At 46.5% G+C, this 24,413-nt stretch overlaps 2 protein-coding genes across 3 annotated transcripts in view; one reads left to right on the forward strand and one right to left on the reverse strand.

The window, feature by feature from the left end:
* Positions 1–712: 712 nt before the first annotated feature.
* On the reverse strand, positions 713–7,726 carry LOC142249155 (uncharacterized). Its single transcript, XM_075320757.1, has 2 exons — positions 7,615–7,726; positions 713–2,378 (listed from the first exon to the last, which is right to left on the reverse strand). The coding sequence occupies exon 2, from the start codon at positions 2,370–2,372 to the stop codon at positions 1,572–1,574; it is 801 nt and encodes a 266-aa protein (XP_075176872.1). The 5' UTR covers positions 2,373–2,378; positions 7,615–7,726; the 3' UTR covers positions 713–1,571.
* Positions 7,727–13,637: 5,911 nt separating this feature from the next.
* Positions 13,638–24,413, forward strand: part of BCR (BCR activator of RhoGEF and GTPase) — a 74,068-nt gene continuing 63,292 nt past the window's right edge. For both annotated transcript variants that reach the window (XM_075320768.1, XM_075320775.1), the window contains exon 1: positions 13,638–15,737. In XM_075320768.1, coding sequence (XP_075176883.1) covers positions 14,768–15,737 — 970 coding nt within the window. In that variant the 5' untranslated portion in view covers positions 13,638–14,767. The remainder of the gene's footprint in view (positions 15,738–24,413) is intronic.

Raw genomic sequence — 24,413 nt, forward strand, 5'->3', positions numbered from 1 at the left:
AAAAACGATGAATTTTTGGTCCATGTCAACAAAGACTCAGAAGGCAATTTCAACCTTGTGTTACATTTTAACATTATGGGTAATGTACCGTATTTTTCGCTTTATAAGACGCACTTTTCCTCCCCAAATTTTGGGAGGAAAATGGGGGGTGCGTCTTATAAAGCGGTAGCGGGGGGGGGGGGGGTCCTGTCTGAGGCGATCGGGCGGGTGCCTGTGGCTGCATGCAAGCGGCCGGGTACCTGTACTTGCATGCAGCGGCAGCCGGGTACCCGTGGCTGTGTGCGGGCGGCAGCGGGTGCTGTGTGGGGTCGGCAGCCAGGTACCTGTGCTTGCATGCGGTGGCAGACGGGTACCCATGGCTGTGTGCGGGCGGCAGCCGGGTGCTGTGTGCGAGCGGCAGTCGGGTGCCCGTGCAGGTACCCGGCTGCCGCCCTCACACAGTCACCCATCTGCCGCCCGCACACAGCCATGGGTACCCGGCTGCCACCGCACGCAAGCACAGGTACCCGGCGGCTTGTACGCAGAGTGGGCGGGCAGCCTGCTGGCTGCCACTCTGTGCATGCGGGGCGGGCGGCTGTGCAGCTTACCAGTTGTCCGCGGTCCCACTTTCAAATGATGGCGCCGGTGGAGCTCTTGGATGAGAGCTCCATCTGCGCACGCGCTGCTCCGGGAGTCAGCGCGTGCGCAGATGGAGCCCTTGGATGAGAGCTCCATCTGCGCATGCGTCGCTCCGGGCGCCATTACTTGAATCGGGACCGCGGACACACTCCACCACTGAGCCGTCGCCGCCGCTCCCACCACTGAGCCGCCGCCGCTGCCACCACTGAACCGGGACCGCGGACACACGCCACCACTGAGCAGTCCCTGCCGCTGCCACCACTGAGCAGTTGCCGCCGCTCCCACCACTGAGCCGCTGCCACCACTGAACCGGGACCGCGGACACACGCCACCACTGAGCAGTCCCTGCCGCTGCCACCACTGAGCAGTTGCCGCCGCTCCCACCACTGAGCCGCCGCCGCTGCCACCACTGAACCGGGACCGCGGACACACGCCACCACTGAGCAGTCCCTGCCGCTGCCACCACTGAGCAGTTACCGCCGCTCCCACCACTGAGCCGTCGCCGCCACTCCCACCACTGAGCCGTCGCCGCCACTGCCACCACTGAACCGGGACCGCGGACACACTCCACCACTGAGCAGTCCCTGCCACCACTGAGCAGTCGCCGCCGCCGCTGCCACCACTGAACCGGGACCGCGGACACTCACTGCACCGGCCTGCTGCACGGCTCACACGCCACGGCTGCTGCCGCCACCACGGACCCCACGGATCCTGCCACCGCGGATGCCACCGCGCCTGCAACCACGGACGCCACGGCACCTGCAACCACGGACCCCGCTGCCACTGACCTGCCGCGCCTGCCAGCACAACCTGTGCCTCCTGTGACCCCGCTTCACCACCACTGCTGCCCCCCTCCGGTAAGAGAACACCGGAGTATAAGACGGACCCCATTTTTCTTTTTTTTACCTTTTTTTATGTCTAAGTTTGGGGTGCGTCTTATATTCCAGTGCGTCTTATAAAGCGAAAAATACGGTATTTACTTTATTATGTACTGTCTGTGGTGAAACCCTTATTTCCGGAACTATAGTGTTAGTAACGGTAAACACTACAGATACCTGAACTTGCACAGGTTCCCGTGTTATCTGGAAATTCCATGTCTTGACCCAATCTTTATCTCCTTCTGTGATGGAGAGTAAAGAAGGATCCAGAATTTTCCCAAAAACCTGAGTTTTTAACAAAATTTCTGTTTTGGATCTTCCAAACTTTCCCTTTGCAATCATGTCATTTGTAATATCACCGGACCATACAGCAGGTTCATCACCTCTGATCTCTATGTTCCAGTATAGTACATCTGTAGGAGAACATTCCCATGTACCAGTTTTATTATTGTGTACATATTCTCCTTGTAATTGTGTGAATCTAGTTTTAGGTCCTGCAATCGCATGTAATATTATGTCTGTGTCGTGTATGAAATGTAATTCAATGCAACATTTTGTTCCATATCCCATGCAGATATTTCCTGTTATCTCCACAGAATTGTCCGTGATGTCCTCTGTCAGTAAGTTCCGTGTATCTGATCCTCTTGGTCTTCGAGAATGTTGAATCTCTCTAGTCTGTTCATTCACATCATTGGCGATTGTTCCTTGATGTAACATGTAAACAATGACGAAAATAAAGCAAAGCAGCAGGAACGTAGATCCCATCACGTATAAGCTTGTCTTGAGCTTGGGAAGATGTTCTTTCTCCAGAAGGCTTGATGTCATCTTTCCTTCACAGTCTTTAGGTTCTTTATTCCAGTTCGTATAGGAATCCATTTCTTCCTGGAAAGAAATGCAGTATCATTATTTTGTCACAAATATTTTGCACTGGTCAACGTGAACCCACACTTTTTGTGTTTTCCGGGTCTTTTTTACCACATTTGACACTCGGTGCACAAGAATCATGACTTGTCCCATAGTCTCAAGGACTTCAAAAGGACCTTCCCAATTACACTCCCATGGACCACTCTTGCGAAAGGTTTTGATCATCACTAGAGCACCTTTCTTGAATTTGGACTCATAGGGTGGCTCCATTTTCTGCATTCTTGATGCCGCATATGGCAGAATCGCTTTCAGGTTCTCCTGTAGCGATCTCAACCATTGGGACCTTGAGATAGCATCTTTTTGTGGAGTGGATAAAAATGGCTCATGTGGGAACCACAATGGCATTTTTCTTCCCATCATCAACTCAAACGGAGTGAATTGAGTTGTAGAAGAGATTGAACCTCTTATACTCATCAGTATGAAAGGAACCTTGTCAACCCAAGTGTTACCTTTGTCCAAAAGCATCTTTGCAATTCTGGACTTGATTGTCCTATTCATTCTTTCCACAATTCCCGCAGATTGTGGATGATAGGGGACATGAAATTGCTGTCGCGCCCCTAGAATAGCACAAGCAGTTTGCATGATTTTACCTGTGAAGTGGCTACCTCGATCGGAGGTAATCATCCTTGGGATCCCCCAAGTACAAAAGACATGTTGTACCAATTCCCTTGCTGTGGACAAAGCATCATCTTTCCTAACAGGTAATATTTCTACCCATTTTGAGAACACATCTACCACAATCAATGCATACCTGAGACCATGTTTACCTGAGGGTAAAGGACCAATATAGTCTATCTGCAGTGTAGACCATGGACCATCTGCAGGTGCGATCCGTAGAAGTGGTGGCTTCTGTCCTTTAGGTCTTGGATTTATTTGGGCACAAATGAGACATGATAGTACAACACTTTGAACTGTTTCGTCCATTTTTTCCCAATAAAATTTCTCCTTAAGAATGACTAACAATTTCTGTTGTCCCAAGTGACCTAAACTCTCATGGTTGTATCGAGTGAATTCTACCTGTAGATGTTTTGGTACAACTGGACGCAATTCTTCATTTGAACTGTGACACAAAACCCCATTTTCACAGATGAAAGGAGGTTTTGGATCATCCAGAAAAATAACAAGAGAAGGATCTTTTCTCTGTTCCTCTGCAAATGAAGGTATGTACGTGTCTGCTCTTTGAACCGCTGACATCTCAGAAGGTTCAGAGTCAAACACTTCCTCTCCTGTCAGGGCAGCTTCTTTGGCTAGAGCATCTGCGGTTGCATTTCCTACAGATAACTCATCATCAGATCTTTGATGTGCAGCGACTTTCACTATAGCAAATCTATTTGGGGCCCTAGATGCCATCTCAAAAACTGATTCTAGAGTTTCGCGGTGCAGCAAGGCTTTGTTGGACGAGTCCACATAGCCTCTCCTTTCCCAAACAGGCAGGTAATCGGTTAGGGATCTGACAACATAGGAGCTATCACTGTAGATTACCATTGGAGTTTGATCATCAGCTTCATTCAGCTGTAGGACCATTCTTACCGCTTCTATCTCTGCCCTTTGAGCTGAGAAATGACTTGGTAACTTGTGTTTTACCACTTGTCCTCGCTTGGAATAGAAAATTCCATATCCTGTGTGATAGTGTCCTTCCAGAAAAAATCTAGAACCGTCTACAAACACAGGTTCATCTGCGTCTTCCGACTGTCGTCTGAAGAGAGATGGACTTGGTTCATGGAACGTTTCTATGCAATCATGGGTTTGTCCTTTATACTGCATCAATTGAGGAAGAACATACTTGGCCTTATAATCTACCTCAATTTGATTTGGAGACAATGAGAGCAACCAATGGGCAAATCTCTGATGTGACACACCTGGGATATTTTTCTCAAAGAGAAGTTTCAGTGTGGAATGTGGCGTTTGGAGAATAACCTTTTGGAACCCGATGATGTGTTGAGTGATTTTTATTGCAAAATACACTCCCACCAGGTGTCTTGCGCACACCTCAAACCCCCTCTCAACAGGTGAGAGAAGCTTAGAGAAGTACCCCAAGATTCTCCATTCCCCCCCTTGCAGCTGCAGCAAAACCACAGAGACACTTGTCTCTGAAGTGTGTGCTTGAAGCGCAAAAGGTGCGTTCTTTTCCACCATACTTAACGCAGGTGCGTGTTGTAGATCATGTTTCAATTGTGTGAAGGCTTTTTCCTGTTCAACACTCCAGGGACCAAAATAATCATCATTGTCACCTTTTAAAAGATCATACAAAGGTCTGGCTTTGTCAGCAAAATTTTCAATGAAATCCCTTGAGTAATTTACAAGTCCTAAAAAATGTCTTAGTGCCTTGTGTGATGTTGGAATTGGAAGAGATGCAATTGCCTCTATTCTGTCCTGTAGGGGTCGCCGTGTACCTAGACTTAGCAGAACTCCTAAAAACCTGACCTCAGTCTGCATCAGCTTGACCTTTTTGGTATTCAGTTTTAAACCTGCATCATGCAGCAGCTCAAACAATTCTGCAAGCAAGATCACGTGCATCTCCTCATCCTCCGTGCTCAACAAGATATCGTCCACATATTGCAATAAACATTCCGGACGAGAAAATTTCGACAAAACGTTCGCTAGCGCCTGATGAAAAATGCTTGGCGACATACTAGCCCCCTGAGGAAGCCTACAGCATACAAATTGCTGATCGAGGTGGTTGAATGCAAGCTTATATTGGCAACTTTGCTCAATCGGTATACTGAAAAAACCATTACTGATATCCAACACTGAGAAATACCTTGCCTTAGCATCCAATCTCGACATCATGTCATGTGTATCAGCTACAATCGGTGCTACATTGGGAGTACACTTATTGAACATCCTTAAGTCCAACAACATCCTATAGCTACCATCGCTTTTCAGAACACACCACAATGGATTGTTACAGACAGAATTTGCCTTACGTATTACACCTTGAGCCAACAATTCCTGTATAATCTTCGACATCGGAGCAACTGACTCCGGAGGCAACTTATACTGACGCTGTGGAGGTGGGTCTCGGCCTTCAATTTTGACAACTACATCCTTCATTGTTCCAACCTCATTCCTGTACTGAGCCCATAAAGAAGGAAACCGTTGTACTAACTCAGTCAATACTTTGTCACCACCAGTTTCAGGCCACAAATGATCTGCTGACACTACATCGGTCAAACAAATGGTCCCGACATGACTATATTCATCTGGATCAATAACTACCGCCTTACAACCGTTAGAATCTTTCCAAACTGTTTTGTTACCCAAATCAATAATCCAGCCATGCTTTTCCATAAAATCAGTGGCAATTATATTCTCAGTATCCTGACAACACCAAATATCCATTTTCGTTTTCAAAAAACCAGGTATTTCCAAAGAAACATTCTGCGCTAAAGTCACCTTTGTTCCATTTTTACCACTGAAACCAACAATTGTGCATACAGGGGAATCTGGCTTTAAATGTAAATCAACATTTGTGACACTCAATTGCGCACCTGTATCAAGGAGAAATGTTACTTCCTGACCTTCAAGATTTACCTTTAAAAATGGTCGACCACAGCTATCCATTGAAACTCGAGTGACGAATTCCAGTGGATGCAGCCTGGGGACCGGCTTTGCTAGTCAGGAGGATGGAGAAGGGAGAAGAGCAGCAGGTGTCTTGCCCCTTCCATCCAATCCCTGTATGGACATTTCCCTTATCTGTCTGGTCAGAGGTGCATATGGTGATTGGTTATTTCTGTTGTCAGTACGAGTGGGCGTGTATGGTGATTGGTTATTTCTGTTGTCAGTACGAGTGGGCGTGTATGAAGGTGGAGGCGCTGAAGATGGGGGAGGGGCACTGGATGTGTTTGGCATCAGTCCATTCTCCTTACCCAGCCTTTCCTCAACTCCCGCCCTCAGGAATTTCTTGCATTCCCACTTCAGGTGTCCGGGTTGGCCGCAAAAAAAGCAATGAATTGTGCTTTTCCTGTTACCCCCCCCTGAATTCTTGTTTTTAGAATTCAACACCGGTCTTTTGTTGTTTTTGATCTGTTTTTCCTGGGATACTAATGTGTCAGTGTTCCCTTCTATCATGGCTATTTTTGATTTTACCTGATTTTGCTTCATTCGTCTACGTATTCTATCAATAAATGACGTGGCCTCTTGTAGACTTTCCATCCTAGAAGCTATTTCGAATGAAGCAGGGTCCAAATATTTAAACTTTTTAACAAAGGCCTTGATCATGGAAGGCGGTTCTTGATCAGATCCGATTTCCATTATCAAACGATATCCTTGCTCGAATTTGACTAGGAAGACAAACGGATCCTCCTGTATGTGTGTCTTAAGGTTTTCTAACAATTCGACTGTTGGGGTAGACTCTCCTGTGGTAAAGAGAATTAACTGTCTCAGCCTATCTTCCTTTGTGTCATGGATCAGGTCATTGTGTTCGTCAGTCCTAGGTGTTGCTTGTAACCTTTTTGCCATGTGGGAGGGAAGCCATACCCTATAAATCTTGTTTCTCTGTTCATTTGTTAGATTATATTTATCGGAATGTGACTCAAAAATGTCCGCATTATGGAAGGCGTCCATTTTATCATCATATTTCGGTATGTCCTTAATGATTTTCATTAATTGGTCATGGATTTTAATGTTAAGACGGGCGGCCTTATCATGTAACTTCTTTTTCCGAAGTTCCTCCTCATTCAGAGTCTCGTCCTCGGCCGTATTCAGCCCGTCCGGTACGTCTGAACCTAAAGCTTCTGTCTTGTTCTGTCTCGTATTAACAGATACATATTTAATATCTTTCCGTAGTTTTGATATTAAATCTGCTCTTGTTTCCAACTGATCCTCCAGATGTTCGATATGTTCTGCTAATATCGAACAATTTGGACAATCTGTTGTTTCTGAATCTGTGACGTGTGTGTCTGTTGTATTGGACGTGCCTGTTGTTATGGGTGTGTCAGTCACCATACAGATAGTGCGTGCATATGGCTGTGCCCCACCCACCATGGAGTTGTAAGTGTATACCATACCCAATACATTCTGTATCTTTTTCTGTAACCGATTTACAATAAAAAACTTTTTATCTAGCTTAAAATTCTCAAGTTCACATTGCCGGTACAGATTTGACCATAACTGTGCGTCACTATGTGTATGATCAAACGAATACTCTACATGACAGTTACTAAAATAATCATGAATAAAATCCATTTCTCACCAGTATGTGATGCTTGTCCTTGAATGGCTTCAACCGTCTTATGGATGGATGGTCCTCAGATGGCTTCAACCGACTGGATGGATGGTCCTGGAATGGCTTTGACACATACGACCTCCGTGCAGCTTTGTCACGTTAACCCTCTCTTAGGTTCTGATGTGGACATAGTGTATCGTCTTTGCCTGCATTACTTGGACAGAAATTACTCACAAACTCACAGACCCCCCTTCTTGGACAAAGGGCAGGGAATGACGTGAGAAAAGAAAAAAAGTCCTTCTGCAAGAATAGGCAGCGTGAAAAAAATCACCTTGCACAGAAAACAGCTGTGTGTCACAATCATTCAGGCTGGTGCTCGCCAAATGTTAAATAATGGGTTTACGGCGACAACTGCATAGCCAGTATATAATGATTGGAGCGAAGATAGGTCAAAAACATATTATGAATTTATTCAGATAAGAGTTGGAGGGTTACAGTCATTAGAGAAAAATAACTGTCTTGGCTTGAGTTAATAGATGGAGACAGATAGAAAAAATAACAGTTCATATGTCTTACATAGCTGTAGAGTGTAAGTCGTCTCGGGATGATCTGTAGATGGTCTGGTCGGATGGGTCCGTCTTTCTCCTGTCACCTTCTGCCTCTCCCTCCTTCTCCTCCTACCTTTGAAGTGTGGGCTTCTTTTATAACCCAAAACCCCTCCTCCTGATAGCCCTTATCTCTTTACATGGTAACACAAAAACTAACTATCCTTATTTTAGGTTGAGCATTACATCATGTCACGTGGTACATTTTACCCGCGAAATAAGTGTACCTGCGCACTAGAGACCTGTAACAAAACCTACTTCAATCTATATATATATATATAGAAACCCTTTGAGGCTCGCTGAGCTTTGACCTCAGTGTAACAGTAACTTACAGTAAAACGTTTCTCATGGCTATTTCAGCTCTTAGCCCAACATTCCAAACAATATATAGCACTACTTTGACAACTTTGACAAACAATGTCAGATGGCTTTGATGAACAACTAGCAGATGAGTTTGGTTCTACCATGTCAAACTTTTGGTTTAGCATTTTCCAACTCACAGGCATCCTTAAAGGGACGGGCGAAATATACATATATTTATGAATATATGTAATCCAGTCTATGAATCAATCTCCATAAACTCACTATTTTACAGGCAACCATCCCTACCCACGGAGGGGTTAACATCCGGCTGCCATTACATCTCCCCCGGGTATCCCACAACAGCAGCGGTGGTGTCCCACTTCACCACACCGTGGGTGGTGTCACAAACCGAATACAGTCAAGGCCGTACAACTACGTTCCCCTTTTCATTCAGCGTGTCCTCGTGACCCCCGGGTCCGGAGGATCCCTCGAGCCACACAGCGGGTCCGGATCCGAGCAGCACCGGCTGCTGGCACGGGGGCGGCACAGTATCATACCATGCAAATCTACCAACACCCGGCCGTCCATCCAAACTTTCATCTCAAACAAGGAGAAGACTGATCAGAATCAGAGATGCAGCTAAGAGGCCCATGATCACTCTGGATGAACTGCAGAGATCTACAGCTGAGGTGGGAGAGTCTGTCCATAGGACAACAATCAGTCGTACACTACACAAATTTGGCCTTTATGGAAGAGTGGCAAGAAGAAAGCCATTTCTCAAAGATATCCATAAAAAGTGTTGTTGAACGTTTTCCACAAGCCCCATGGGAGACACACCAAACATGCGGAAGAAGGTGCTCTGGTCAGATGAAACCAAAATCGAACTATTTGGGTACAATGCCAAACGATATGTTTGGCGTAAAATCAACACAGCTCATCACCCTGAACACACTATCCCCACTGTGAAACATGGTGGTGGCAGCATCATATTTTGGGCCTGCTTTTCTTCAGCACATATAGGGAAGATGGTTAAAATTGATGGGAAGATGGATGAAGCCAAATACAGGCCCATTCTTGAAGAAAACCTGTTGGAGTCTGCAAAAGACCTGGGTGCAAAAAAACCTAAAAAACATCACTATGGGGAGATAAGGTATGCACACCAGTGACTATGGAAGGGGAATACATGTAATAGCAGAAACTGCTGTGTGAATACTGACATGAAAAATTCAATAGCTATATGTATAGAATGAAATGTGAAAAATGGAACCTGCATTACTGCCATGAATATATGAATTAAGAGAAATTTAGCTACTGAATTGATCAATGCAATAGAGCCCCAACACTACGCCAAAGTATTTCTCTACGTTGGGGTCCCTAGCTTGTGTGTGTCCTCTCATGCAGTTAAAAAACTTACCGTGTATGGGAAGCTGAGACCCAGGCTATATATACGATGTGGATTGGCAATAGGTGTGTATGGGGAGGGTTCACAAACGAAAAACTACTAACATTAACCCTTTCACGACCGGCCGATTTTTCGCTTTCCGTTTTTTTTTTTCGCCATTCTTTTTCTGAGAGACGTAACTTTTTTATTTTTCAGTCAATATGGTCATGTGAGGGCTCATTTTTTGCGGAACGAGCTGTACTTTTAAATGAAACCATCAGTTTTACCATATTATGTACTAGAAAATGGCAAAAAAATTCCAAATGCTGAAAAATTGCAAAAAAAGTGCGATAGCACTATGGTTTTTGAGATATTTTATTCACTGTGTTCACTATATGGTAAAACTGATGTGTGGGTGTGATGCCTCAGGTCAGTGCGAGTTCGTAGACACCAAACATGTATAGGTTTACTTTTATATAAGGGGTTAAAAAAAAATCGGAAGTTTGTCCGAAAAAAGTGGCGCACGTTTTACGCCATATTCCGTGACCCGTAGCGTTCTCATTTTTCGGGATCTTAGGCTCAATGACGGCTTATTTTTTCCGTCTCGAGCTGACGTTTTTAACGGTACCATTTTTGCGCAGATGCTACGTTTTGATCGCCTCTTATTGCATTTTGCGCAAAAGTTGTGGCGACAAAAAAACGTCGTTTTGGCGTTTGGAATTTTTTTGCCGCTACGCCGTTTACTGATCAGATTAATTGATTTTATATTTTGATAGATCGGGCGTTTCTGAACGCGGCGATACCAAATGCGTGTATATTTTTTATTTTTTTAACCCTTTAATTTTTAATGGGGCGAATGGGGGGTGATTTGAACTTTTAGGTTTTTTTGTTTTTTTTTAATTTTTTAAAACTTATTTTTTTACTTTTTTTTTTTATTTTACTAGTCCCCCTACGGGGCTATTGCGATCAGCATTCCGATCGCTCTGCAGTATCTGCTGATCACAGCTGGAAGGCTGTAAACAGCAGATACGCTGTCTTTCTCTTTTGCTGTGCCCCGGGCACAGCGAAAGTGAAACCAATTCATGTGTAGTACAGGAGTCATCACATGACCCTGTACTACCATGGCAACTATCGGGAGTCACGTGATCGCGTCACGTGACTTCCGGTTTCGGCGGTAAGTAAAACTTTACCGCGATTGCGCTTATAATGGCGCTGTCATGTATTGACAGCGCCATTATAAGGGGTTAATCGGCACGAGCAGATAACGATTCTGCTCGTGCCTAGCAGGCACACATCTCAGCTGTGAAAATCAGCTGAGATGTGTGCCGATCGCGGCATGCTGCCGCCGGAGGACCGCGGGCAGTAAGATTATGTCATTTAGGACGTAATTTTACGGCCCGCGGTCGTTAAGGGGTTAAGGAATAACGTTTGGAACTCCATTCTATGTCTGAACTGGGTGCAAAAAAACCTAAAAAACATCACTATGGGGAGATAAGGTATGCACACCAGTGACTATGGAAGGGGAATACATGTAATAGCAGAAACTGCTGTGTGAATACTGACATGAAAAATTCAATAGCTATATGTATAGAATGAAATGTGAAAAATGGAACCTGCATTACTGCCATGAATATATGAATTAAGAGAAATTTAGCTACTGAATTGATCAATGCAATAGAGCCCCAACACTACGTTTGTGAACCCTCCCCATACACACCTATTGCCAATCCACATCGTATATATAGCCTGGGTCTCAGCTTCCCATACACGGTAAGTTTTTTAACTGCATGAGAGGACACACACAAGCTAGGGACCCCAACGTAGAGAAATACTTTGGCGTAGTGTTGGGGCTCTATTGCATTGATCAATTCAGTAGCTAAATTTCTCTTAATTCATATATTCATGGCAGTAATGCAGATTCCATTTTTCACATTTCATTCTATACATATAGCTATTGAATTTTTCATGTCAGTATTCACACAGCAGTCTCTGCTATTACATGTATTCCCCTTCCACAGTCACTGGTGTGCATACCTTATCTCCCCATTGCAAAAGACCTGGGACTGGGATGGAGATTTGTCTTTCCACAAGACAATGATCCCAAACATAAAGCAAAATCTACAATGGAATGGTTCACAAATAAACGTATCCAGGTGTTAGAATGGCCAAGTCAAAGTCCAGACCTGAATCCAATCGAGAATCTGTGGCAAGAGCTGAAAACTGCTGTTCACAAACGTTCTCCATCCAACCTCACTCAGCTCCAGCTATTTGCAAAGGAAGAATGGGCAAGAATTTCAGTCTCTCGATGTGCAAAACTGATAGACACATACCCCAAGCGACTTGCAGCTGTAATCGCAGCAAAAGGTGGCGCTACAAAGTAATAACTTAAAGGGGATGAATAATATTGCACGCCCCAATTTTCTTTTTTTTTTTTTTTAAATAAACAATACATTTCGTTCAACTTCACAATTGTGTCCCACTTGTTGTTGATTCTTTACCAAAACAATATTGTTATCTTTGTTTGAAGCCTGAAATGTGGGAAAAGGAAGCCAAATACATTCGTAAGGCACTGTATAACATTGGTCTTGGCTCATATAGGCCAAAGGGACTCTGGTTTCTCCAGGTGCGATTACAACACTTGCACCTATTGTAGTTACACCCATGCTAGGACGCAGCATCTGCAGGAAGCCGATGCAGGACCCAAGGAGAGTGACATGTCATGTGATGGACTCTACATACATGGGGCCAACTTTATTGAAAGTGGACATCCCCTAAAAAAAGTAATAATTTTACTCACGAGCAAATGTTTTACTTTTTCATTGGGTGATCGGTAGCCTGCACCCTGTTATTAGGCGTAGCTATTCAATCTTCCACTAATGAGCATGGCGCCCCTTCACATCCCGAACTCTGACATATGGCTCAGTGGCTAGCATCCAGAGTCTCTACAGCGCCACACTAAGACCACATTCACACAGGCGATAAAAAATGCTGAGATACTAGCAGAAATATGAAGAATTTGGGGAAACCCATGTGGCCTCCACTCGTGACCACATGCACCCCCTGTGGGTCCTCCGCTCGTGAAAATGTGCAGCCTCCACTCCTGACCACGAGCGCCCCAGCGCGGCCTCCGCTCCTGACCACGAGCGCCCCAGCGCGGCCTCCGCTCCTGACCACGAGCGCCCCAGCGCGGCCTCCGCTCCTGACCACGAGCGCCCCAGCGCGGCCTCCGCTCCTGACCACGAGCGCCCCAGCGCGGCCTCCGCCCCTGACCACGAGCGCCCCAGCGCGGCCTCCGCCCCTGACCACGAGCGCCCCAGCGCGGCCTCCGCCCCTGGCCACGACAGCCCCAGCGCGGCCTCCGCCCCTGGCCACATACGGCCCTGAGCGGCCTCCGCTCCTGACCAGCCTCCGCTCCTGACCACATACACCCCTGTGCGGTCTCTGCTCCTGACCACATGCGCCCCCAGTACGGCCTCCTCTATCCCTCTCCTTTCTCCCTCCCTGACATGTAGCTCACACTCCGGCATTGTACAGAGCTGCACGGCCTCCTCTCTCCCTCGCTCCCTCCATGACATGTAGCTCACACTCCGGCATTGTACAGAGCAGCACGGCCTCCTCTCTCCTCTATCCCTCTCCTCTCTCCCTCGCTCCCTCCCTGACATGTAGCTCACACTCCGGCATTGTACAGAGCAGCACGGCCTCCTCTCTCCTCTATCCCTCTCCTCTCTCCCTCGCTCCCTCCATGACATGTAGCTCACACTCCGGCATTGTACAGAGCTGCACGGCCTCCTCTCTCCTCTATCCCTCTCCTTTCTCCCTCGCTCCCTCCATGACATGTAGCTCACACTCCGGCATTGTACAGAGCTGCACGGCCTCCTCTCTCCTCTATCCCTCTCCTTTCTCCCTCGCTCCCTCCCTGACATGTAGCTCACACTCCGGCATTGTACAGAGCTGCATGGCCTCCTCTCTCCTCTATCCCTCTCCTTTCTCCCTCGCTCCCTCCCTGACATGTAGCTCACACTCCGGCATTGTACAGAGCTGCATGGCCTCCTCTCTCCTCTATCCCTCTCCTTTCTCCCTCGCTCCCTCCATGACATGTAGCTCACACTCCGGCATTGTACAGAGCTGCACGGCCTCCTCTCTATCCCTCTCCTCTCTCCCTCCCTGACATGTAGCTCACACTCCGGCATTGTACAGAGCTGCACGGCCTCCTCTCTCCTCTATCCCTCTCCTTTCTCCCTCGCTCCCTCCATGACATGTAGCTCACACTCCGGCATTGTACAGAGCTGCACGGCCTCCTCTATCCCTCTCCTTTCTCCCTCCATGACATGTAGCTCACACTCCGGCATTGTACAGAGCTGCACGGCCTCCTCTCTCCCTCTCCTTTCTCCCTCGCTCCCTCCCTGACATGTAGCTCACACTCCGGCTGACACCGGGGGAGGAGCCTCGCTTGGCCCCGCCCACACACATCCACAGGACTGACACAATAGAGAGGCCGAGGATACTACGAGAGGGACGGACGGAGACGGCTCGGAGCCCAGAGACGCCCTGTACACATCCTAATATCACCGGAGAGTTGGAGCAGTGACCGGAGCACGGCGGGCGCAGAGGCTGCAGGAGTCCTGGTGAGAGCAGTGTGGAGCTCCGGACACTTACCATGCGTGCCCGGGAGCCAGGCATACAGTGACAGTTAGGGGCACAGACACCTGGTAAGGACTGGGCAGCCAGGTCCTGTATGGCACAGCTCTGGATAGAAGACCACCTGGATGAACACCCCTAGGTGCCTCACACTCTGGTTACTCCATACTGGTTTGCTGGACTTAGACTTGTGATGCCAGAAGCCCCATGCTGAGCTTCTTTGGCAAAGTGTCCCCCAGGGGCCCAGGTCAGGATGTTGGAGCCAGCAGGGTTCGTGGAGGCGTGGCGCGCACAGTTTCCGGATGCGGAGCCGCCACGCATGGAGCTGCGCACAGTGCGGGACATGGAGCAGGAGCTGGAGCGATGCAGAGTGTCCGTACGTAGACTGGAGCGGGAGCTGAGCAGGGAGAGGTTTCGTATGATCTACCTGCAGACCCTTCTGGCCAAAGAAAGACGAGGGTATGATAGACAGCGCTGGGGATTCGAAGAAAGGGATCCCCCAGGTGGTGGCGAGGAAAGACCAGTGGGTTCTGGGCGAGAAGAGAAGGCGCTGGGTCCTGGACGAGAGCAAAAGAGCCCAGAGGAAAGAATTAGAGGACCGGGTCGCAGGGAGCCACCTGTCGGAGCCCCTGATATGTCTCCAGGGGATGTGCCTAGGGGCCCTCGCCGGCTATCAAGTTTGACAGAAAGGGATGCACCAGAACCTCGTTCAGAAAGGCTTCGTAGAGCAGCATCTCATCCAGAAGGGAATCCAAGGCCCCTGCAGCCTATTGAACCTCGCCGTGGCCGCTCGTCAGACAGCAGTTGTGGTTGGGATGGCGAGTATGAAGAAGCAGAGTTAAATCCACGTTTCATCAGGGATAATGCACTACCTGGTCCTGGAGGTCACTGGGGAGGACCATGGCCCAGACACTCAGTTTCACCACAAAGCTTTGAGGACCTAGGGGGTGGCTATACACCGGACTGCAGCTCCAATGAGAACTTGACATCCAGTGAGGAGGAGTTGTCTTCTGGACCCTCAGGAAGGGTGTCACCACGCGGTCCATGGGGTCGGTCTCCTCCCTCGCCTGGCAGTGCCAGTCCTCCCACACCTCAGGCACCTGCTCGCCACTGTCAGCTGAGGGTATCTGAAGCCGCAATTGTTGGTGTGAGACGCAGTGGACAGATCTGGCCAAGTTGTATAGAGCCGTCAGGAAGAGATGGGGGATATCATGCAGATGGTGGTGAGAATCTTCTGATTAACCCCTTTTTTTTCTTTCAGAGTCACTGAAACTTTCCAACATCATTTCACGTTCTCATTCCCTGCTTTATTGAACTTGATTCTATCTATCTATCTATCTATCTATCACAAGAGCACTACATATACATTTGTAATTCAGTGTTAGCTTCAATTTGTGAACTAAATCGGAGACATGAAAGAAGTGATAATTAAAGCTTCTCTTCAGACCTTGAGCCAAATTAAGCCTGGCAGTGCCCATGAGCCTGTACATAAGTGCGTTGAGCTTTTTGTAAAGGTGCCCATGCAACGTTAATACAGCATTTGGCTGATAGGTATTCTTCCCGAACCCCCTCTATAGACTCTTCGGCCTAAGGGCGGCTTTGCACGTTGCGACATCGCACGTGCGATGTTGGTGGGGTCAAATCTCGAGAGTGACGCACATCGTACTGTGTAAATGCTAGATGATACGATGAACGAGCGCAAAAACGTCGTTATCGTATCATCGTTGTATTCACCAACATTTCCATAATGCCGGTGCCGCGACAGGTACGATGTTGTTCTTCGTTCCTGCGGCAGCACGCATCGCTGTGTGTGAAGCCGCAGGAGCGAGGAACATCTTCGTACCTGCCGCCGGCGGCTATACGGAAGGAAGAAGGTGGGCGGGATGTTTACATCCTGCTCATCTCCGCCCCTCCGCCGCTATTGGCCGCCTGCCGTGTGACGTCGCTATGACGCCGCACGACCCGCCCCCTTAGGAAGGAGGTGGGTCGCCGGCCAGAGCGACGGTTGCAGGGCAGGTGAGTGCATGTGAAGCTGGCGTAGCGATAATTATCGCTACGCCAGCTATCACACGATATCGTACCTGCGACAGGGGCGGGGACTATTGCGATGTCGCAACGTGCAAAGCCCGCCTAAGGCTACATTCACACATCCAAGTGCTGTCCATTTTTTTTCTTAGACAGCACACAGTTCTACAAACAGATCCGTGTCTCTGGTCCATGAGCATGTCCTATTCTCTGCCATTAAAGTCTGAGGAGAACCATAGAAAACGGATGAAACACAGAAAATATCATTTGTACTTCAGTTTTCCATCCGAGTTCCATCTGTTGTTTGCTGATCTATTAAGAGACAAAGGATAACTAAAAGATCAGACGGTCGATCTGCTATAGTTTCTAAAAAACTGATGCCAAACTGAAGAAAAACAGTCTGTTTTATGGTAAAGGGAGGATAGTATTGTGCAAAAATCAGAGACCGGGGCACTCCTATAAGTAGTATAGTATTAGTGTGGGTAGTGGAAATTAGTAAGGAAAAAAGTGCTCACCTTGTGAGCCATGACTAAAGCAATATTAGCACTGTCCACACTCCTATTCAGATTATCAGATGGCTCCGGAGCAGAAGATATACATTCGGTAGAATGTCTGTGGCCCTGTCTATAGAAAGGTTAATTACTGGATTTATTTCAGAGTATTTAAAGGGAACCTGTCAGGTCCAATATGCACCCAGAACCATGAGCAGTTCTGGGTGTATATTGCTAATCCCTGCCTAAGGGTAGAAACACATCTATGCGAGTAAAATCGGTCCGACTGGGCTGAAAAATACTCGGCTGATTTTAGTTCACGTTAGGTGCGAGTGCAACGCAAGTGCGATGCTTTTTGCTCGCGTGTGTGTCGCGTTTGCGATGCTAGTTTCATGCAACATCTTAATTATATAAAAGCTATTACACATGTGTCATTTAATTTACCTTTGGGAATGTGATGTCACATTCATCTGTTGAATATTTAATGAGCGAAGTTACTGCCACACTCGCAAATGTGAACGCTGGTGCGCGTGTGTGATCCTACTTTTAATCCCCTTCCATAGGAAATCATTGGGACAAATGGTGCGAGAAACTCGCAAAAAAGCAGCATGCTGCGATTTTTTTTTCTCAGTCCGATTTGGACTGAGAAGAAAAAAAAAAATATCGCAGATGAGAGCTGAATCATTCACTAACATGTGTCCGATTCCAATGCAAGTTTTTCTACTGCGAGAAACTCGCAAGTGAGAAGCAGCCCTAACCGTCCCTGTATACACTAGCATAGATAAAGGGATTTTTAGAAAAGTATTTCTAAAGATCTTATATTGTATGCTAATGAGCGAGGGGACTTGCCCCCTGGGCGTTAGTTCCCTTGGCTAGTCTGCCCCATTAGCATGTTAGTACGCCCCTGTGGGTGTGCTAACGTGATAATGAATCTGCAGCATCAGAGGATGATCTCACTCACCTCTCCGCTGCCATCGCTGCCGACACTGGATTTCAGCTCAGTGCGCATGACTCTGGACTTCTGGTCATGCGCACTACTTCAGTATGAAGCCAGGACGTGTACACCCTGCTTCATAGTGCGCATGACCGAAACTCTGGGGTCATGCGTACTGAGCTGAAATCCATTGTTGGGTGGTGATGGCAGCGGAGAGGTGAGTGAGATAATCCTCTGACGCTGCGCATTCATTAGCATGTTACCACACCCAAAGGGGCATACTAACATGCTAATGGAGGCGACTAGCCAAGGGAACTAACGCCCAGGGGACTAGTCCCCTCGCTCATTAGCATACAATATAAGCTCTTTAGAAATACTTTTATAAAAATCCCTTTATCTGTGTGAGTGTATACAGGGATGGTTAGGCAGGGATTAGCAATATGCACCCAGAACTAGTGGTTCTGGGTGCATATTGAACCTGACAGGTTCCCTTTAAAACCAAAGGACAGTAGTGGTAAAAAAAAAAAATTAAAAATTACTGTAGATTAAGAATGAATGAACGAACAAACACGTTTTTGATCAAGTGTATGGATTTTAGTTTTTTTCTTTGTAAGATTAGATAGAGATTGTGACCCTAGTGGGGAGAGGGTAGTAGCAGACATCCGACGCCTCAGCCGGCAGCTGATCAGAATTTATTAGTGATGAGAGAGCACTACCATGTAACGAGCAGTCAGACGAGCTCAACTTGAGCACCCGAGTATAATGGAAGCTAATCGGCAACACGAGCACCTTACTGGAAAAATGTACACGTTTCCCATTGAATCCGTTATATTCGGGTACTGTAGTCGAGCCCATCGGAGCATCTGACTGCTTGTTACGAGTACCGAGCACCCGAGCATGGTAGTGCTCGCTCATCAGAAGAAGTTATACATATTGAATTCAACAGGGTGATCATTTTTTCTCCCGACATCATCCATCAGGCGAGAGGCTGAAGGCCCCCGGAATACATTAGATAGCCAGGCTATCCCAATCAGTTAGCCATTATGGTGAGGAATATGTCAGCGCTGTATAAGTAACAGAAATAACGATGTATTAGCCCAATAGGCCTATAACTTTCACTAACAAAGCCTATGAATATTTATACCTAATCCCTTCTGCCTTCCCCCAGTCTCTACCGTTTATCTTAGAACTCTCCCCTCCCAACCTTCCTCACTGTGCGCAGACATGGAGTGCGCTCTCCAGCTAATATCATACATTTAAGGGCTGGCTTTCATATTTTCACTTGTGGTCTTCGACCTGTGGCTCTTCAGCTGTTGGAAAACTGCGACTCTCGGCAAACCCCAACAGCAAAACATCTGAAGAGCCACACTCTGCAGACCATGCATGTCACTTCCTAAATCGTTTAATCTATACAAAGCTCATCAATTGGTAAAAACTCTGAATAACATATAGGTAAGGCTAAGTTCACACTTCCGTTGTTTTGTATCAATCACAATCCGTCGCCTTGAGGAATTACGATATCCTGCAAAATATTTTGGAGGAATCTGTTTTTTCCCCATAGGCGTCTATTTGTGACGGATTGTGACTCATGGCCTTGCGATGCATCCGCCGCGTAAGGCTAGGTTCACATTTCCGTTGTTTTGCATCAGTCACATGCGTTGCTTGACGCTTGTGACTGATGCGTTGTACAACGGATGACAAGAATTAGTTTGAGAAAGCTAATTCCGTTTTTGAGAGCGATCAGCTGATCGCTCTTATAAGCCGGCGGCCAGGAGATCAGCTGATCGCTCTCATAAGCCGGCGGCCGGCTTCTGTGAGCGATCAGCTGATCTCCTGGCAGCCGGCTAATGAGAGCGCTGATGGCTCTTAAAAAGTCGGCGGCCGGGAGATCAGCTGATCGTTCACAATAGCCGGCGGTTGGGCGATCAGCTGATCGTTTGGCCGCCGATAAGCATGCGCAGTTAAAACATATGGATTGCGCTGCTCAAAAAGCGTTACAGGCTGCGTTCCTGCTGCCCGACGGTCAGTCGTTCCACGACTGATCAGTCGGGCGGAAGATGCAATGCAAGGGCATCAATTGCAATCTGCCGCTCATGCAAGTCTATGGGAAACCACGGAATCCGCCAAACAGATTCCGTTGTTTACCAGACCCGCAGATTGTGACTGATACAGTTTGACGGAAGTGTGAACCTAGCCTAATGGATCAGTCATTTACTGACTGACCATCAGGTGGGAGCAACGCTGAATCTAACGCGCTGGGCAATCAGCTCGCAAAAGCCAAATGCCGGGCGATCAGCTGATTGTTCAGAAAAAGCGGCCGCCGGTAAAACAGTAAAAAAACAACAAACAGCGGATTGTTTTTTTGTTTTTTTTTTGTTTTTTTTTTGCAGCATCAGCCCCTGATGATGCAGTTGTAATACTGAGGCTCTGTGCATGCTTCATTCAAGACTTCAATCCAATTACAGTACTTTAAAGTGAACCTGTCAGGTGCAATATACACCCAGAGCCACGAGCAGTTCTGGGTGCATATTGCTAATCCCTGCCTAACTGTCCCTGTACACTACACTAGCATAGATAAAGAGATCTTTAGAAAAAAGTATTCTAAAGATCCTTTATGATATGCTAATGAGCGAGGGGACTAGTCACAAGGGCGTTAGTTCCTGTGCTCATTCCGCTCTTTTAGCATGGTAACACACCCACAGGAGCGTGCTAACATGCTATTCAATGCAGCATCAACAGCGGTCATGCACGTACCTGTGTCTGCCGTCACTGCTGATCAGAAGTCCCTGCACTTCTGGTCATGTGCACTAGACCTCTCTGAGCCGGGACGCGTACACCCAACTTTATACTACGCATGACTGGAAGTGCCGGGCATTCAGATCAGCGAACAAAGGTACGCACATCAACACTGGAGATGCTGCATTGAATAGCATGTTAGCATGCCCCTGTGGGTGTGTTACCATGCTAAAAGGGCAGAATGCGCGCAGGAACTAACGCCCTTGGTACTAGTCCCCTCGCTCGTTAGCATATCATAAAAGATCTTTAGAAATACTTTTTCTAAAGATCTCTTTATCTATGCTAGTTTATAAAGGGACGGTTAGGCAGGGATTAGCAATATACACCCAGAACTGCTTGTGGCTCTTGGTGTATATTGCACCTGACAGGATCCTTTTTAAAGGGGTTGTCCACTACCCAAACTGTTTGCCTGTGTTAAAATGAAAACACTTATTCCTCTTTCGGGGCTGGCGCTGTTCCAGGAATGGAATTTTTGACATTTTTGGTGCATTTTTGACCATGTTGTTTTTTGGGATTTTTTTATGCGTTTTTAAAGTAGAAACAATGCTATAGTTGGGGGGGGGGGGGAAGAACTCTGATGTGATGTCATTTCCTTCTTCAAACTGTTCTCCTTCAGTCTCCATTTTGAAGCCTGGTGTTGACCCCACTTCTTGCCAATGTACGTACGCTTTTGGTCGGAAAAAAAACGTCCGAAAACACATGGAAAACGCAATGAATTTGCTACTTATGTTTTTCATCACCTCATTGAATTCAGTGGGTGAAAAAGCTCTAAAAGAATTGATATGCTGCAGTTTTTTTTTTGTCTCACAGAAACTGCAGACAAAAAAGCAGTGTGCGCACTGCAAATCTGATGTCATAGACTTTGCTGGAGAAGAAAAGACATGCTGTTTTTGGCCATAAACTGCACTATAAAAATGCGGCAAAAACTGCAGCGAGTGCATGGGGCCTATAAGTATCTCCAGGTCACAGAAAAGTATCCTCCTACTGCACATGCTCACAGGCATCTGTCCTAACTTTTCTGTCAGTGTAACAAGGGGACGGCCATTTTAATACTATGGTGATTACCTCTGTAGAAAAAAATGATTGTAATTTCCTATTTAAATGTATTTAGGAATTTATTTATATTTCCTTGAATTATTTATTTTTTTTCTATTCCTGGAGAACCCCTTTAAGTGTTAACATCTAGCCACCGATATAAGCTAAAAGCAGATAATTGCTGGGGGAGATGTTTGTTGTCCCTTCTTGATCTGATAATGATGGCCTACCCTGAGGTGAGGATAGATCATCAATGTCATATTACAGGATAACCCCTCTAAGTTAGTGAACGTTCACATGTTCAGTATTTGGTGCGTTTTTTTTACTTCAGTATTTGGTGCTGGTTTTTTACCTCAGTATTTGGTGTGTTTTTTACCTCAGTATTTGGTGCGTTTTTTTACCTCATTATTTGTAGCCAAAACCAGGACAGGGACAATCAGAGGAAAAGTATAATAGAGACATGGCACCAATTCTGTATTTTTCACCCACTTCTGGTTTTGGCTACACACGCTGAGGTAAACTAGTGAACATGGCAATATAGTGATGTGAACACCACGCCGTAATCACAGTCTGTGAATATATCTTTTTATTGTTTTACGTTGTCCTGTACAAAAAAAATCAGTAAAAGTCGGATATCGGCTAATCATATTTGTTAATTAGAGCAGCAAATTCTGCAGATTATGAGACTGTCCTACATTCAGCCCTCTAAGTAGGGGAAGAAGATGGAAGGCGTACGATGGCTGAATGTTACCAGGTTTAACAGACGACCATTTAATAGGATTACTTGTATCGGTTAATTCTTTTTGTTAAGACTCGTTATGAACTAATGAGTCAGGAGTCATCCATGAGAATAGCGCTGTGATGGTCGGAAACACCTGAGATGGAAAGGATTTGTTTCATCATCTTAAACATGAATACTACAGCAACGCTGCTGACATCACTCTCTGTTCCCCAAAGCATTGCTTGTTCCATTTTACTAAATGCAGAACTTCCACGTAGCAGATTTAGCTCATCTCCTTCACTATCTTATACTATTTGCATGTGGAAACCGTGCAAGGAGCTGTTTTCATTCCTCACGTTCTTACATTTAGTGTAGGGGTGACTTACCTATAGCTGCAGCTTTTTGTCCTCCTAGAGCAGCGGTGGTTAGCGTAAAACTGTTCAGAATTAAGGCCTGTTTACACGGAGCAACCGGTGGCACCATGCGACTGCCGATCATAAAATCTTCTAATCGGTGGTTACTTAATAGCCTGTTTTAACAGGCAGATCAAAGTAAACAATGCTCACGAAGCGCGTAGATGGCTGACATCATTCTTGGTAGCTCGAGTCCTGTTTACACTGGATGATGCACCGCCATAAATGATTATCTTTTATGCTGCGCAAGAAGATAATTTCACCCGATGAAAGAGTGGTTTGCTTATTCAAAGGGTGATAGGCAGCCTGTTTACACGGCAAGATAATCGTGAAATGTGCGTTTTTATGACTGAAAGCCAGAGGCTTCCGGTAGAAATAAAATTAATTTCCTCCTAGTAACTGGGATTTCAGTGCAGCAGTCGGGCAGTTGTAGAACCCTATTAACCTGCAGATTAATCCCTCTTCTGCAGGTTATTAGCGTTTCTTGACATAACTCCATTTAAAGAGCAATATAAACATAGAGCAGAACTGCCGGACAATTTGCTTACAATTTTGGTTTTTATAATACTTGCAAGAATAAAGGATTTCAAACTACACAAAGTTTCAAACACGTGGCACGCCAGTTTCTGCCCTTCACTAGGTTTCGCATGTTGGCTTCCTCCTTGGTTAGCCCAAGGTCACACAGAAGCTGCAGTGCTACATGTTTGACATTTATATCTGGTTTTCACTCTTATTCTTGGGCGTATAATTGGAATCTGTATGGCACTGCTGGTCTATCTCCAGCTGTTCTTTAACAGAAACTCATGACCGTTTTGTTGGAGGTGATCGCTTGTGAAACTACTATGCTCAGCATGACTGATCATATAACATTATTGGATGAATACACTAAAATTGGAAGTGTGACGAAGAGGGAGAATTCCAGATGATGTGGATTTTGCTTCTAAGATGGTTGATGCGATAAAATGAATTTTATCTTTATTTAAACTTTACCCTCATTGGTTTAGTTAATCACTTGGGAAGACTAATCACCCAGCTATTGAGTGATTGAGGCTGTAGATCAGTTTTGCACAACTCTTTGGGTCCCGTTACACATAGGAACGTACCAGCGATCCGACATGACAGGGGTCGCTGGAATGTCGCTACATGGTCGCCGTTGAGCTGTCAATCAGGCAGATTTTCACAGCAACCAGCCATCAGCGACCCGTGTAACGACGGCTCCCTGTACACTCAGAACCGGCGCTCGTTGGCTCCCGCCGTCAAACACGCCGATGCATAATGCACAGCGGGAGACCAACGAGCAAAAAATGGTCCTGATCGTTTTCTCACAATCAGCGACCTCGCAGCAGGGGCCCGCTCGCTGCTTGTCACACACAGCGATATCGCTGGAGAGGTCGCTGATACGTCACAAAACCTGTGACTTTTAAGCAATCTCGCTAGCGATCTCGCTATGTGTGATGGGGGCTTTTTGGGTCCAATGGCCACGT

The sequence above is a fragment of the Anomaloglossus baeobatrachus genome, chromosome 1 (assembly GCF_048569485.1).
Source record: "Anomaloglossus baeobatrachus isolate aAnoBae1 chromosome 1, aAnoBae1.hap1, whole genome shotgun sequence".
Taxonomy (NCBI): Eukaryota; Metazoa; Chordata; class Amphibia; order Anura; family Aromobatidae; genus Anomaloglossus; species Anomaloglossus baeobatrachus.